Source organism: Ramularia collo-cygni, assembly GCF_900074925.1.
Source record: "Ramularia collo-cygni strain URUG2 genome assembly, contig: RCC_scaffold20, whole genome shotgun sequence".
NCBI lineage: Eukaryota > Fungi > Ascomycota > Dothideomycetes > Mycosphaerellales > Mycosphaerellaceae > Ramularia > Ramularia collo-cygni.
Window position 1 is genome coordinate 251,424 of NW_019716274.1, and position 13,801 is coordinate 265,224.

The following is a 13,801-nucleotide window of genomic DNA, read 5'->3' on the forward strand; positions in this document are numbered from 1 at the left end:
CGATTACTTTTCCTAGCAAGATTTCAGGGTCGTGTAGTCCATCTCCAAATTCCTGCAGGTCAAAGTTCCAGATTCCAGGTCTAGTCCAAGATTTAAATCAATTCAGCACACCTAAACACCGAACACAGCCCACAGGGAACGAACATGGCATCCAAGAATGACACTACCGGGATGTCGATGTTGGCCTACGTGGCATGTATGTCGGAGGCCGAGAGGATGCAATTCGCCGCGAAGCAAGTTCAGCCGCAGGTAAGTGCTGCGCTTCTCTACCCAGGGGCATAGACGCAACAATTGACAAGCATCGCAGCCTCCTCCGATTGCTGCGGCGCCACCGCCAAAGCCCCCCGCAGTGCACCAAATGCCATACACGATCCGAGCACTCTTCGAGCCACCGGGCGTACTCATTGAGTCCTGGCGCATCTCTCTCAGCGAGCAGCCACCTGGCTACGAAGTTGCGGCATTCCCCATCACCCATGATATGCCCTTCTACACAGGCTCCTTAATCGTCACACAACAAGTACGAGATATCACGGATTTCCTCCATGCAGACCACTTGTACACCGCCACCCTGAAGCCAAGGAAGAAGTTGAACAAGCAGACAAAAGCTCGCTTGGTGCAGAACTTCCCAGCCATCTTTACCGCTCGAGGCACGATGACGTTCCGGAACCCTTTGCTGAGATACTTTCATGACCTTCGCCTCTTCACTCGTCTTCAGTGGATCATGCTGACGAGAGGGGATGAGAGGCTGGAAGCGGAACTGCAGTGGGTTGGAGGACACTGTGTGGTAGCTTGGAAGGCGATCACTAAGGAGGCTTCTACTGCGCAGAGTGCGGGCGACGCTGAGGACGGAATATCGTAGGAGGGTTGCTGAATCGCTCTCTACTACTCTGGCAAGCTCCAGCTCTGCAATGTTTTTCAAACTGCAACTCCATACACGCTCTCCAAAAGGGGCGTCCGGCCGAGGAAGCGTTGGCGCACACTCGAAGGCTGCCTGTTGATCATAGATAACAGCAAAATGCTCATGGCTCCTGGAAGTAAAAGTAATGAAGTCTTCCCAAATTCTGCCTATAAGATGTGATTCGATGGCTAGTTGTTTCTTGCCAATGACCCCCTTTTCCTGCCGCTCCATTGTCATTAAAGTATACACCACGAAACGCTTGTGGTGCTGATAAACCTTCTGTACTGGATTCTCAAGAGGCCGATCAGCGTAGACAGCGAGTCTGTGTTGACGCGTCTGCAAACGCTAGCGTAGATTTCCGTAGACTTTGCTCGCCAGAACTTCGAGCTTCCACGTACTGACTCTCTACACTCGTCAAGCAGCAGCACCAAAGTGATTCCGTCTTCTCCAGCAGCATCCAGCAAACTCAAGCGCCATGGCGAACAACCCTCAGCATCACGGACAGCATCACAATGGCCCGAACTGGAAGTGGACCGGTACACGCCTCGATCACCCCGACGCGGTGCTCTCAGCCGATGGAAGGTCATGGACGAGCAGAACTCCGGGAGGATTGCGTATTCCAAGCAAACCTCTCCACATTGACAATTCGTCCATTGATCTCGATGAAGATCTAGGGCCTGCGCCCCAGCCAAGCACCTTCACGCGACGCGTCCGGCCTGAGAAACGCGCTGCCGAAGTTGCATTCTTGGAACGCGTCCACCGAGACCGAGAAGCTAATCGGGCTATCGAAAGCTCAGGGGGAGAGCTGCCTGTGGAGGCAGATGAGGAGGGCGGAGAAGTCGCGGAGATAGGCGAAAATGGAGGCATGCTCCTCGAGAGTCCTAGAGTGCGTCGAACATGTAGGCGCAAAGCTCGAATCACCACTCAGCGCCCAGCTCGCCAGCACGAACAGGAGGCTGTAGAAGAAGGCGACGTGGTCGAGGCAGCTCTTGAAGCGGAAGCTGCTAGTCCACAACATCAAGCCTCTACTAGAAAGCCTCCCGTGCGCAAGCAAGGTACCACTCGCAATCGGGAGAAGCTCATCAATCCTCCTCGACAGGTCACAAGCCCAAGTCCAATCCCGTTGCGCAYGGATCAAAATATGGCTTCATACCACGGTAGCAGGCCCATCCCTAACGCCATCGCAAGAATGAGGAACGACATCAAGAACCATTTCATCAAGCCTAATGGTACCGTAAGGAAGGAGGAACTCTTCGCCAAGTATGAAAAGCAGTTGCTTTTCCGAACCGACGGTAGAATGGCTGCCAAGAATCCAATGAGTGAGTTCTACATGGATCGACGGCTCTTCAGCGCACCAATGTGGGAGAAATTGACGATGGACTATGTTAAGGACCACGATAAGCCCGGTTTCCGCAAGATCCGATATTCCGTCCACTTGAGGGGTAAGAAAGGCCAGCATCGCAACTTCGAAGGTGAGCTCGCGCTCGATGTACCACAGCCAGCCGCTTGGATCGAGGATGCGGATTTGCCGTATGATGACGACGAAGACGATGAGACGACCGAGATGCCTGTCGCTGATGGAGGAAACGCGGATAGCAAGGATGATATCGACGATGGGATGGACGTTGAAGGGGAGGATGGCTCGGAGGATGGGAGTGAGTAGCTAGACAGGAGCATGGCACATCCACAACGGGATTGACCAAGACAAAATGTATTGAACGATGCTTTCCACTTATGCTCCCTTTCCCTGAATGGTCGTCATCAAGAACCCGTTCGTGATGCTAAGTGCTCTTCATGTCGTGTATGTTGTCTTACAAGCCTATTCTCGCAAAGCTTGCATGGCCCTTTCTTGGAAGCAAGGAGAACGTAGTAGACGCTAGAGGAAGCACAGTCGTGGCTGCTTCTTGATGATAAGGGCAGGTGTCCTGAAATTGATGTCCAATTCGGCGTCGCGTCGCGTCCAGGAGAAAATTTTCGAAAGCCGACTTGACTCTTCATCGACAACAACATCATCGCATCATGCACAACCAAGACAAGCAAAGCGACAGCAACCTAAGTGAGCACTCCGAGCTCGACGATGTGCAAGATGCCTCCGATGGCGAGGTCGAATCTGCGCCCATAATCGAAGGACAAGAGCAGACGCTGGCAATCCCGCCTCTGCCACCACAAACAGTAAGTTCGTGCGCAGGCAGGACACCAGTAGCAGTCTCGAAGCTCAAAGACTTAACGATCTGCCTTTCCAGACTCCAGCAGGTCCATTCCAGATCCAGACTCCAGCAAGCCAAGTCCAAGTCCAGAGTAGTACTGCGGTAACGAGTGCTCCTCGAGCGCCCGCGACCACATCCACGACATCTGTATTTTGGCCCCTCCGCACGCCATGAGCTGGCAAGCACTGACCCATCATAGAGCAGGGCGCGTCTTAGCATTCAAGCTGGTACATTGCATCCCCAGCCATCCGCCAGCTCAAGTGCTGTTCCGCCGCCTCTAACAGCCATGCCTCCACCCTCTACACCACAGACCATGGTCACCATCCGCCAAAACATGGCACCATACCACGGCGCTCAGCAGATCACCCTCGACGTTGCCAGACTTCGCGACTTTGCCAGGCACAACATGCTCAGAATTCAAGCTGCGGGCGATTCGGGAGGTTCGACGGACAGATTGATTCATTTCCGTAACCCGAAAGGAAACGCACCGCCCGAGGAGTTTGCCAAAGATGGAAGACCTACAGCAACCGGAAAGCTCATGCCGTTCTTCCTCGATAAGAGGCTTTTCACACGTGAGGAGTGGCACGCCTTGACGACTGACTGGATGAGCATTTCTGATGAAAATCCAGATGGTATTCGAGCCGGGCGATTGGCTTCGCTGAGCAGGTTGAAGATTCGCCAAGTTCCAAGCATAGAACCTCCGCAGCACTACGATTATGGGGCGGACTTGCTACCAACTCTCTTTCCCGACGCGACGCCCCTAGCAAATATCGACCGCAAGTTGCAAAAAGGGCAGAATGCCATGAGTGTAAAGCAGTCTGAGCCTCACAGCAAGCCTGCAAACGTAGAAAGCGAGCCGAAGAAGGCGAAGCAGCCTGAGCCTCCCAGCAAGCCTGCGAACGTACAAAGCGAGCCGAAGAAGGCGAAGCAGCCTTCAGCCACGGAGCGTCAAGAATCTCCAAGCAAGACCCAAGGCGCGAAGAAAGGGTCAGCGGGCTCAGTTGCTCCGGGGGTGGATTCAAGCCCGACGCAAGGTCGCAAAAATGGTGGAGGCCGTTCTCGACGTGGAAAAGTTCGAAAATCAGCCAAGGACTTCTTCCAGCACATCGAAGACCGCCCGCGCGCAGGAAACCGAGCAGCAGCTCCCGCCAATCGCCCAGAGCACGGAGAGACGATAACTCCACAGACAGCAGTAGCGGAGCCGCCGAGACGCGACTCAAGGCCTGAGGGTGGTCCGTCAGCTTCGGGAGGCTTACCTCCAAGCCAGGGAGACCTAGAAACAGCTGCTGTAATCACCCAGAGCAATGAAGACATGATTGAAGGACCGGCCTTTACAATCGTCGAGAGCGACGAAGGGATGGGAGAAGAGCCTGCTCCTACAATCAATCAAAGCGACGTTGAAATGGGAGAAGCTCCAGTCGGCCCAGCACATTCAGCAAACACACTGATGGGCAACTCTCAACATACGAGTGTCGCGGCCTCCGCTCCTGTCCGCTTAGGAAGTGTATCCACGGCATATATCCGCCCAGGAGCTGTCTCCACAGCACAGTATCAGTTCAGCTTTCAACTCATGCCGCCTCCACCACCTGCCAATCCTGATCCACGACCGTGGTCAGATCCGGCGCGGTACAGAGAATTCCACGCAAACAATCGCTATAAAGGTCCAGGTTCCGAAGGCTACGACAACCTCTCTGACAATGGTTCTGATTGATATCCTGGATGGCTAGGTGCGGGAATCGAAGTGAAACCGGCCGCACATTCTTGGCATGAGGTTGGAAGGGCGCGACGTTGGTGGGAAGGTTGGCTTATAGCTTTGGCAGAGCGTACATTCTCCATTGGAGAAGCAGGGGAGCAGTGCGATGCAGGATACTAGCCCCTGTCGCCAGCTTCTCTGCAAGGTCTGATACCCTCAAGGCTTGAAGGGAGAATTGGCGTATTGTGGAACTCTCTTTCGCATGCTGCATCTTCCTGATCAATTGCATCGTCTTACGTAGATTGAAATGAATCACGTTTTGCAATCTCATCTCTGTTTCCCCCGTGTATATCAAGAGAACCTTCTTTGAAAGTCTGTGACCAGCTCTCGCAGAGTATAGGGACCTTTACACTGCACTGCTTATTGTAGAAGGCAAAAATGTGAGACGCAGTGCATTGAGTCCCTCAAGGAATGCGGGATGAGCCGCTCTTCAGGATCCAGGAGAACTCGCGAGGCGGCGAGGCTGTTCGATTCTTAGCGTCTTCGTGAAGCCGACTTTCTTCCCTTGTCTTCCAACTTCGCAAACAACCACAGAAACCAGAACCCATGCGCAACAACCGCGAGATGCGTGACGCGCTCAAGGTAACACAGTACTCCGATACTTCCTCTGATGGCGAGGAAGATGGGCAAAGCGCTGCTTCCAATCAATCTGGCACCAACTCTTTCGAGGCTGCTGGAGGAGAGATCCGCGCCACGCCAACGGTTACAAGCTCTCCGAATCTGTCGCTGCAGACTGCACCAGAGACTGCCATCATGCAGCCGACTGCGGTATGTCCGGATCCACAGCAACATTAGAGACGTTGCTAACGAGACGCAGTCCGCCTCGACTTCCTCGCGCATTCCAACTGGTGCCGCACCACCACCTCTACCGCAGCTTTCCACGTCCGCGATGACTTCTCCCGCCCACGCAGCGCCGGTGCCGCCATCAAAGGTAAGATTGAGACACCATATTAGGACGCAAGAACAAACGCTGACCATGAACAGGATGCAGCGCTCGCACAGAGCGATGTTCAATCTTCGCCTCCTCAAGCTCCTTTAGCAGTTTCCTCCTCTGTTGCAGCAGCAACTCAGCCAGGTACATCTCCACCAGCCGTTGGAAACGACCAGATCATCATCAACCTCGGCATGGAGTTCTACCACGGCGCCCAACCAATCACCCATCACGTTGCCACTGTGCGCGACTACGTGAAGAACCATCGAATCGTGTGGAACACAACACGTACTCGCAAGGTCTTTGCGGCGAATGATCCTTCCGACTTGTATCCCAACACGGAGTTCAACACCTTCGGTCGACTCCGGGCCACCTCAGTCCTTATGCCTTTCTACCGTGATCTCAGAATCTTGGACCGGGAAGGGTGGCCGGCTATGTGTGCAGAATGGATGGCTGATGGAGCGCGGCACAGATATGAAGCTTCGTTGAGCGGCGCGAGGTATCAAGTGGTTCCAATCGTGCGGCCACCACCGGCCAATTACGATTACAATGTCGACCTGCTCCCGTCGATGTTCCCAGGCATGGCACCTGCAACGATCTTCAGGCCGCTGACCAAAGATAATCGACCGCGACGCAACAAAGCAGCTACCAAAGCTGAACCACGTACGAAGAAGAAGCAACGTCGTGGGAGCAATGATAGTCAGTTGACAGAGGTCTCCGATGACGAGATCAAGAAGCTGGGGGAAGAGATTGCTCGGATGGGGCAAGGTTCCAGCCATCAATCCATGCCAACAGTTGCACCGCGGGATCCACGTCTTGTGCCAATTGACATCGATCGCACGAACACAGCACCAGTTCTCGACTTTTGGTCGCAATTTCCCCTCACAACAGACAACATGGGTCCAAGAAACCAAATCCCTCAGTTCAGGTCAGGTCGTAAATACGACCCCATTACTGACCAGTGGTACTTTCGCGGCAGTTTCTATGCTCTTCGAGAGGGATCTCCAGGGAACGTCGTGCGGGAGCTTGTTCAGCCTCACACTCACGCCAACCCCGACCCGCCTGCTCCGGTAGGGCCACAGCGGACTGTCCCTCTTCTGCTGAATGCAAGCACTACTACAGGAATGGAAGGTGATCCTATCGTTCTCGACTCTCCCTCGGACAGTGATCCAGACAATGCTTTGGGCAGCGGCGACGATGGTGATGGCGATTGGCACCCTGATGATTTGGGCGAAGCTATGGATGAGTCGTGATTGTACGTTCATGATGAGCCCATGGTTCGGTGGAAGAACGGCAGAAGCATCAGGTTTGGGTTGGTGTCCCCTGAGATGACCACTTATTTGTGGTTGGCAATTCGATGTTTTCTGTCCTTCTGTAGCTTTATGAGAATGATCATGCGATGCCTTGATTCCTCGCCTCGTATGATGGGAAATGCCCACTGGCCATTGGCTCCGCTCAAGTAGTACAACCCTACACGAACTGCAGTAGATTCCCTCGTAATTGCCAGAATGGTCCGTAGTTCGAAGCTCAGGGGTTCTCGCGAGTCGTCTCGCGGTTGCGGGGGCGTTAGCGTCCAGTCCTCCGGGATCCTTTCTTCGGCATCAAGATCCCCAAGATACTTCCGCCCACCACCCTTTTGGACAACCAAAATACTCTCCCTACGGCTCAAGACGACAAGATACCTCCGCCGTCTACGCTCGACGGGTTGTCGACCGGTCAACAAGCGATAGCGATTCCGCAAACGACYGCACCACCTCCTGCCGTGCAGTGAACGATGATGCAGCCATCAGCGCCTACACCGGCGGCTTTCACGATCGACGACTCGCCAATCCCCACACCTTTAAGAGCCCAGCAGTTCGATGGCGCGAACGGCAACTCGACTGGGAAAAGCCCTGCGGCTGTCGTACCAGGAAGCTGGCGGAGTAGGGCGGAGCATATCAGCGCCGTAATGGGCGGAATCTCGCCATGGGCATTCAACCCGCATCTGCCATCGCTACCGCACAGCCGCTAGTGGTATGTCTCCCGTGGATTGGATAGCAAACTCGAAGACAAGCTAATCCACTGCAGACAATCATTACGGATCGAGGGGACTCCGGGAACGAATAGACGAGAACGGCCTCTGCCACAATGGAGTCTGCCGTCAATACCTGCGCCTGGCGTCTCCGAGATCGATACATCAGCAGCGCACGCGCCTAGCAGGGCGCAGCAAGTCGAAGATTATCTCCCGATAGATGATATGATCCACCATCTTGACGGCCGTCTCTTGAATGCCTTGACGGAGAGGATAGCGCCACATGATACGGCGGCAAGCCATGGATTGGGAAGCATCCGCCACGATCTGCGAGCGTTCCAGGCTGACAAAAGCGCAGAATCAATTCTGTAGCAGAGGGCTGTACGACTCATACCTCAATGCGTACAGCAGTGGTGAATCTGCTGTGATCCTGGATGGGAGTACAGGATGACCGAATCTAGGCCAGTGGAGCAGATGGCGGTAGGACAGAAGTGACGACGGCGACGGTATGCGAGCAGACAACGTTCTCGCAGCCACCAGCAGTAAAATCAATGCCTCAGAGTCGCAAGAGAAGGATACAATGATCGATGCAACACCACTGCAACTCTCCTGGATGATAATGCCAGCGAAAACCAAGCGATCCTTCGGACGATACCATCGTAGAGATCGACCCGGACGGAGAACCCCAACGATAGACGAAAGCAATGCTTCGAGCCACCGCGGTCGCAAAATACATCGTCCACGAACTCCTGCTCAGCATTTAAGAAACAGAGAACGTCCGATCGTCGGCTCAGCCTGTGCCAGCAAGAGATTCACCAGACAGGCAGCGAAGTCCCAACTGGTCTCTTTACCCATCCCTCGAGTAGTGCGCAGGCGTTGCGGGAATGTTTCGGACATTTTGCATGGTGGACATGTGGATGAAGATTCGCCGGGTCATGACAATCTCCCCGATCGTCCTCCAGAACGGCCATCATCGCAATTATGGAGCTTCATGAAAGACGGAGGAGAAACCACGCGGCGCGATGAAGTGTGGGCAAGGTGTAGTCAACAGGCGCTCATCATTTTTGACGTCTCCAAGTCGCTATGCAAGGACAGAGCCACTGTAGCGGTTCCTTCTGCTTTGCGACTTCCTTCTCTCTCGACCCGCACCTTGGAGAATGGCCCGTCATGGAAGGGGCATCGATGCGGGAAGAACCACGTTCCTTGCTTCTGCTTGACCGGCGCACTCTTTTTGCTTTGCTCGACAGAACTGCACATCTCCCAGGTTCCTCTCAAAAGTTTCCTTCAGCGTTACATCATGGCGAAGCTCTTGGACCTTCGAGCAGTCTCCGTTGTTTGCGGCTGGTTTGCTCAACTTGTGTGCTTTGTTGCTGATATCTATAGGAGCCCCTCGACGGAGTAAATCGCGTTGTCCAAACTTAACTTCCCGTCTCAATCAGTCATTCAGCAACAGGATTGAACATCAAGGATGAGTGCAGCACCAAATCCAAATCAAGGCGGAGCTGCAGCTGGAGGATCTGGCGGAGCGGGAGGAGCTGGAGGAGGTGGTGGCGGTGGTGGCGCTGGCGGATATGGCTGGAGAGAGCCAGGTGCTCCAGCCAGGCTGTATCTCCAACCGGATCAAAACTACTTCCCAGGCGCCCGGATCAACTTCAGCTACACCGAAGACCCAGGGACTACGCCTTCCATTTCGATAAACTTCACAGCAACAATGCCGCCCTACCACGGCGCCGCTCCACTGAGTGGCAGACTGCAATCCACGGCCGCTCTTATCAGGTCATACTTCTTGAGGCCTTTCGAAAATCCCACTTATCCACATGTTCGCCTGCTGGAGTCGGCTTCCGGATACGGTTACCAAGAGTATCCACCCAGGCCGATTCCACTTCTGACAGAGGGAGGAGTGGTATTTTCGCGGCATGCTGTGATCTGCCCAAGACACGAGCTCTGGGACTACTGGATGGATGATCGACTCTTCAATCAGGCCCAATGGAGAAGTATTGCTTCCCACAATCAAACTTTGGCGACTGCGAACCCCTTCGTTCTCAAATTTCCAGCTCGCCTCGGTACGAGCCCCATGGTCCGTGTGGCAGCCAATTCACAAGCTCCCACAACGACTGGAGCGGCTCCCATCGCGCCTATGATCCCATCGACGACAGGCGCTGATGGTGGAAAGTCGACTCAGTCGGATGAGGATAAGGACAAGGAGAACACGCCAAAGACTGAGGAGGAGCAGGAGGAGGCTGGACATGGTGGCACCGACAAGGAACCGAACATCAAGAAAGAACTCAAGGAGGACAGCGATGAATAGTCTAGCGATCCTCGGTTCTATTTGGGTTGGCAAGATGCTTGAGAAGCTCTTGTTGAAGATGGAACGTGTCAGACGTGGACGTCAGGTGTATAGATGCAATGAACGATGCCGGTGAGGCTCGTAGATATTCATGCAAGATCTCTCACATCCTTCTCATGTTGTAGACAAGCAGAGTGTTCTCTGCAAAGAAATGATAGGCGTCTTCGGCAAAATTGTCGTCCAAGTCCAGTAGATTCAAACATCGCCGCCCCTGGCGTTCATGCAATGAATTTCGCGTCCAACCTGGAGCCTAGAGAGCTCAATACTCCTGCAAAGTAGTGGTATCAAGTCAATCGTACCGAGAACGTGAATCAACAGCGAGAGGCCATGCTCAACCTGCATGCTTCCTCATCGAGTGACTCTGCATAGTCGATCCAAAGTCTCTAGCGGGATGGTTGCTGGCTTGAAGAGTGAATAAGACGTGGAGACCAGTAAAGTCTGCTGGACCTGGATTCCCTTTTGTCTCGCTTCATTCAGCAAGGTCACAGAAGCGACCCAGACACTCCACGACGTTCCAATGAAGAGAGTGTTCCACTTCAGGGAGGGTCGCCAGGAAGGAGAGGAAAGAGCGCGAGAAGGAGATGGCCGCGAACCCTTCACCAACGACTTCGAGTTGAGGCTCGCTGCGCCCTCCACAGCAAGGTACTGTCATGGCTGGTTCTCAGCATGCAACACCATCCACCACGACCAGCGATGGCGCGACAGGCGCCTCACCAGACGATACATCCTCGCCGTCTTCATACACTACAGCGAGATCGAGAATATCAGATGAAGAAGACAGCGAAGACACCGAGCAGCAAGATTGGCACAGCGCGGTCTCCAGCTCCTCCAACGCCGCCGACGCAACAAGCCACTCGCCTCCACACGCCACTGCGCAAGTCGACGCTTCGAGCGACGCCCAGACTGCGACTACCGCCTCTCCAGACTCCACCACGTCCGCTACAGAAGTGCAGGGCAGTACAGATGGAGAAGACGAGGACGTGGATGATGAGGAGCAGAAGGTCGCAGAAGATGAGACCAGCGGAGACGAGAGGATGACCCCTAAGGAGAAGTTCAACCAAGGTCGGCAGACTGTGATCGATGAGATGGATGAGGATCATATGAACCAGGTGCTCAGATTCAAGCTTGAGGAGGAAGGGTGACGTCCTTATCTTGTCAACGACCGTGTCGTGAGGTTGTACACATAGCGTCCGCCGGTGCGTCCGTTCCGTTTGATCGGAAAGCAGGTCTAAGAAAAGCGAGCCTTTGAATGGCTAATGTCTGAGAGCAATTTCTCTTTCTTGTACAACTCCCAGCGCTGATCATCGTATTGTGTGGCATGTTGATGAAAGGAGGTGCCATCTGTACCCTCTTCGCACGCAGCAGTCTAATGTCGTAGATGCAAGTAGCCGGCATCGTGAAGTCACCGTATCGGGCGATGAAGCTTTCACGCTTTGCCATTTTCGTGCATCCGGCAAGTCCGCTGTTCTTCCCGTCCACCTTGACGACATCTTCCTCTCAACATCACAGCCATGAACTGTTCACCAGCTTGAGAATGCTTTCTCTTATGAACAAAAGCCACCGCAGGACACTTTGCAGCTCATGTGTGCACCTCCGTCCCAGCCAATGCTCCGCCTGCAAGGTCGCCGCCATCTCCAACAAACCGAGAGGCCGAACCTGCAAAATCGACAGACTGTTCGACCGGCCGCCAGATGTATCAAGATTCAACCAGCCTTGGGGATTAAGCTGTACCGGAGATACGGAGCGGTGCGCCAAATGATGGTGGACGGCATGCGGCTCTGGCTACGAGACGCCATCGAGAAACATCAGGACCAGCGTTGTGTGTTCGCATATCGGAAGAAGAGGCAAGCCTTGGACAACTTCCCCGAGAGATTCCCAGCACGGGGAAGTGTGAGCCTTTCTTCCACGTTTTCAAGGAGCGCTGGTAGGTCCTGTCCTACTTCTCTGGCCGCGGCTTGTTGTAACTTGCCGCTTTGGGCTGAAGACTGCTGTCGAAGGATGTATTACGACGTCCAAAGTCGCCGGCAGCCAGGCTGAATGGACTATTTGGAGCCTTCATGGAGAAAGGATCCGCTCTGATCAAGGAAGCTGGATCATTGTGCACGCCGCAACCGCAGTAATGCACGAGACTTCAAGTCTCGATCCTCTCCAGACCTCTGCATGCTTGCTTTGCGTCTTCTGGAGTTTTACGCATACCATACCATCTGCCAAGAACGGAACTACACGGCGATGCCTGCAGAAGGCGCGGACATTCAGCTCACCGGTGTTCGATGCTCAGTTTCCTACCCCCGGAACCCCATGCTCCTGGCTCTGTGAGGGATACCAAATCAACTTCATGGCTACCTGAGTCGCAGACCCCTTTGCTCGCCGGCAATAAACGCTGAATCCTTCGTCTTCCTGTACTAGGGGAGGAACCAATATCAACGTCTCGTCTGCAGGAGCCGCAGACCTCGCTGCTCACGGGCGAAGACGCTGAAAGATCCCTCCTTGGACTGAGGTTAGTTTCCTTCCAGTCCCAGAGCGGGTGATCAAGCGCCGTGTCTGCATGAGTAGCAGACCTCAATGCTCTCTGGCACCGGCGCTTGACCGTATAGTTTACTGGATCCAGTTTTCCGGTCCACGCTCGGTCCATTCCGGAGGATATTTCTTTCTTTGGCTGTGGAGATCTGCGGACTGGGTACGATATGTGGAAGAGCAGCATACCTCAGTCATCTTGTACAAAGCGCGCGGAAAGACTTTGGATTGATGCACTGGCAGGCATCTTACCGCTTGACTTCGGTATCATACCGGGCTTGGTGAGAGAAACGCCTCGTGAGCTACTTGTGAAATGTGCCTCCTGCACGACAAGCATCGCCTGTCATCTGAGTGCTGTTGGCCAGGTTTGGAATCTGGACGTGTCTTCTCTTCCATGGCTACTGCTCAACCCGGCCAGCGACCGGATGTTCTTCCCGGTGTCGAGCGCCCGTCGCAGTGCACGAGACAATCGATATTGATGTCTTGATGGTTGTGCTCCATGGAATGCTCCACTTGATACCATCATCAATAAGCTGATCTTCGAGTCAATTATCGATGGCGTAATAGAGGTATGTCGGGATGCCTGGAGGATCCATTCATTCAATATGATCGAACAAGAGACGCCGCGCATAGATACCTGTGCTTGGTGAGCAGCAATCGTCCTCGGAGAGTGGGGTTCAGCAAGCTGGGGTACTGCCGGAGCCTTGACTGGGTGGCGAAAGTTGTTGACGTGTGGCTCGGCAGTCGAAGATTATTGCGGCGGGCGGCAATGACTCGAGGGTTGAGGTTTTGGGCGAGCTACCTTAGAGCTGCAGCAAGAAGGGCTGATGTTTTCGGCGAGCTACTTCAGGCATGAAGCAAGAAGTTGGTTGCGGCGTTCATGCTGAGACGAGTTGCAGCTTATGGCGAAACGCGCCTTCAAGACCGTACGGTCTTCTGGGCGGTGGCTAGATGAGTGGTACCGTCCCTTATACCGTTACAGGAACTTCCTTCTCGCGGTGGATGACGCGTACGGCGAGAGACGTGATGCAAGTCACTTGTATACCGACTCATGTTTTGGGTTGTGAATTCGGGAGGCAAAATGTTACTTTCTGGGCAGACGCCGCGGGAGTCTCGCACTTGAATATCATCACTTCTTGA

At 54.1% G+C, this 13,801-nt stretch overlaps 6 protein-coding genes; all 6 read left to right on the plus strand.

Moving 5' to 3' along the window:
* Nucleotides 1–144: 144 nt before the first annotated feature.
* Nucleotides 145–859, plus strand: RCC_09935 (uncharacterized protein; the record flags this gene model as incomplete). XM_023775173.1 has 2 exons in its annotated part: nt 145–249; nt 308–859. The coding sequence occupies 2 exons, from the start codon at nt 145–147 to the stop codon at nt 857–859; spliced, it is 657 nt and encodes a 218-aa protein (XP_023630941.1).
* Nucleotides 860–1,373: 514 nt separating this feature from the next.
* On the plus strand, nt 1,374–2,561 carry RCC_09936 (uncharacterized protein; the record flags this gene model as incomplete). Its single annotated transcript, XM_023775174.1, has 1 exon — nt 1,374–2,561. One exon carries the CDS (start codon nt 1,374–1,376, stop codon nt 2,559–2,561), a length of 1,188 nt encoding a protein of 395 aa, XP_023630942.1.
* Nucleotides 2,562–2,917: 356 nt separating this feature from the next.
* Nucleotides 2,918–4,816, plus strand: RCC_09937 (uncharacterized protein; the record flags this gene model as incomplete). XM_023775175.1 has 3 exons in its annotated part: nt 2,918–3,070; nt 3,142–3,252; nt 3,305–4,816. 3 exons carry the CDS (start codon nt 2,918–2,920, stop codon nt 4,814–4,816), a joined length of 1,776 nt encoding a protein of 591 aa, XP_023630943.1.
* A 588-nt stretch (nt 4,817–5,404) lies between these two features.
* On the plus strand, nt 5,405–7,042 carry RCC_09938 (uncharacterized protein; the record flags this gene model as incomplete). XM_023775176.1 has 3 exons in its annotated part: nt 5,405–5,626; nt 5,676–5,789; nt 5,843–7,042. The coding sequence occupies 3 exons, from the start codon at nt 5,405–5,407 to the stop codon at nt 7,040–7,042; spliced, it is 1,536 nt and encodes a 511-aa protein (XP_023630944.1).
* Nucleotides 7,043–9,268: 2,226 nt separating this feature from the next.
* On the plus strand, nt 9,269–10,108 carry RCC_09939 (uncharacterized protein; the record flags this gene model as incomplete). Its single annotated transcript, XM_023775177.1, has 1 exon — nt 9,269–10,108. One exon carries the CDS (start codon nt 9,269–9,271, stop codon nt 10,106–10,108), a length of 840 nt encoding a protein of 279 aa, XP_023630945.1.
* A 689-nt stretch (nt 10,109–10,797) lies between these two features.
* On the plus strand, nt 10,798–11,289 carry RCC_09940 (uncharacterized protein; the record flags this gene model as incomplete). The annotated part of the gene is made up of 1 exon (XM_023775178.1): nt 10,798–11,289. One exon carries the CDS (start codon nt 10,798–10,800, stop codon nt 11,287–11,289), a length of 492 nt encoding a protein of 163 aa, XP_023630946.1.
* Between the last annotated feature and the right edge of the window lie 2,512 nt (nt 11,290–13,801).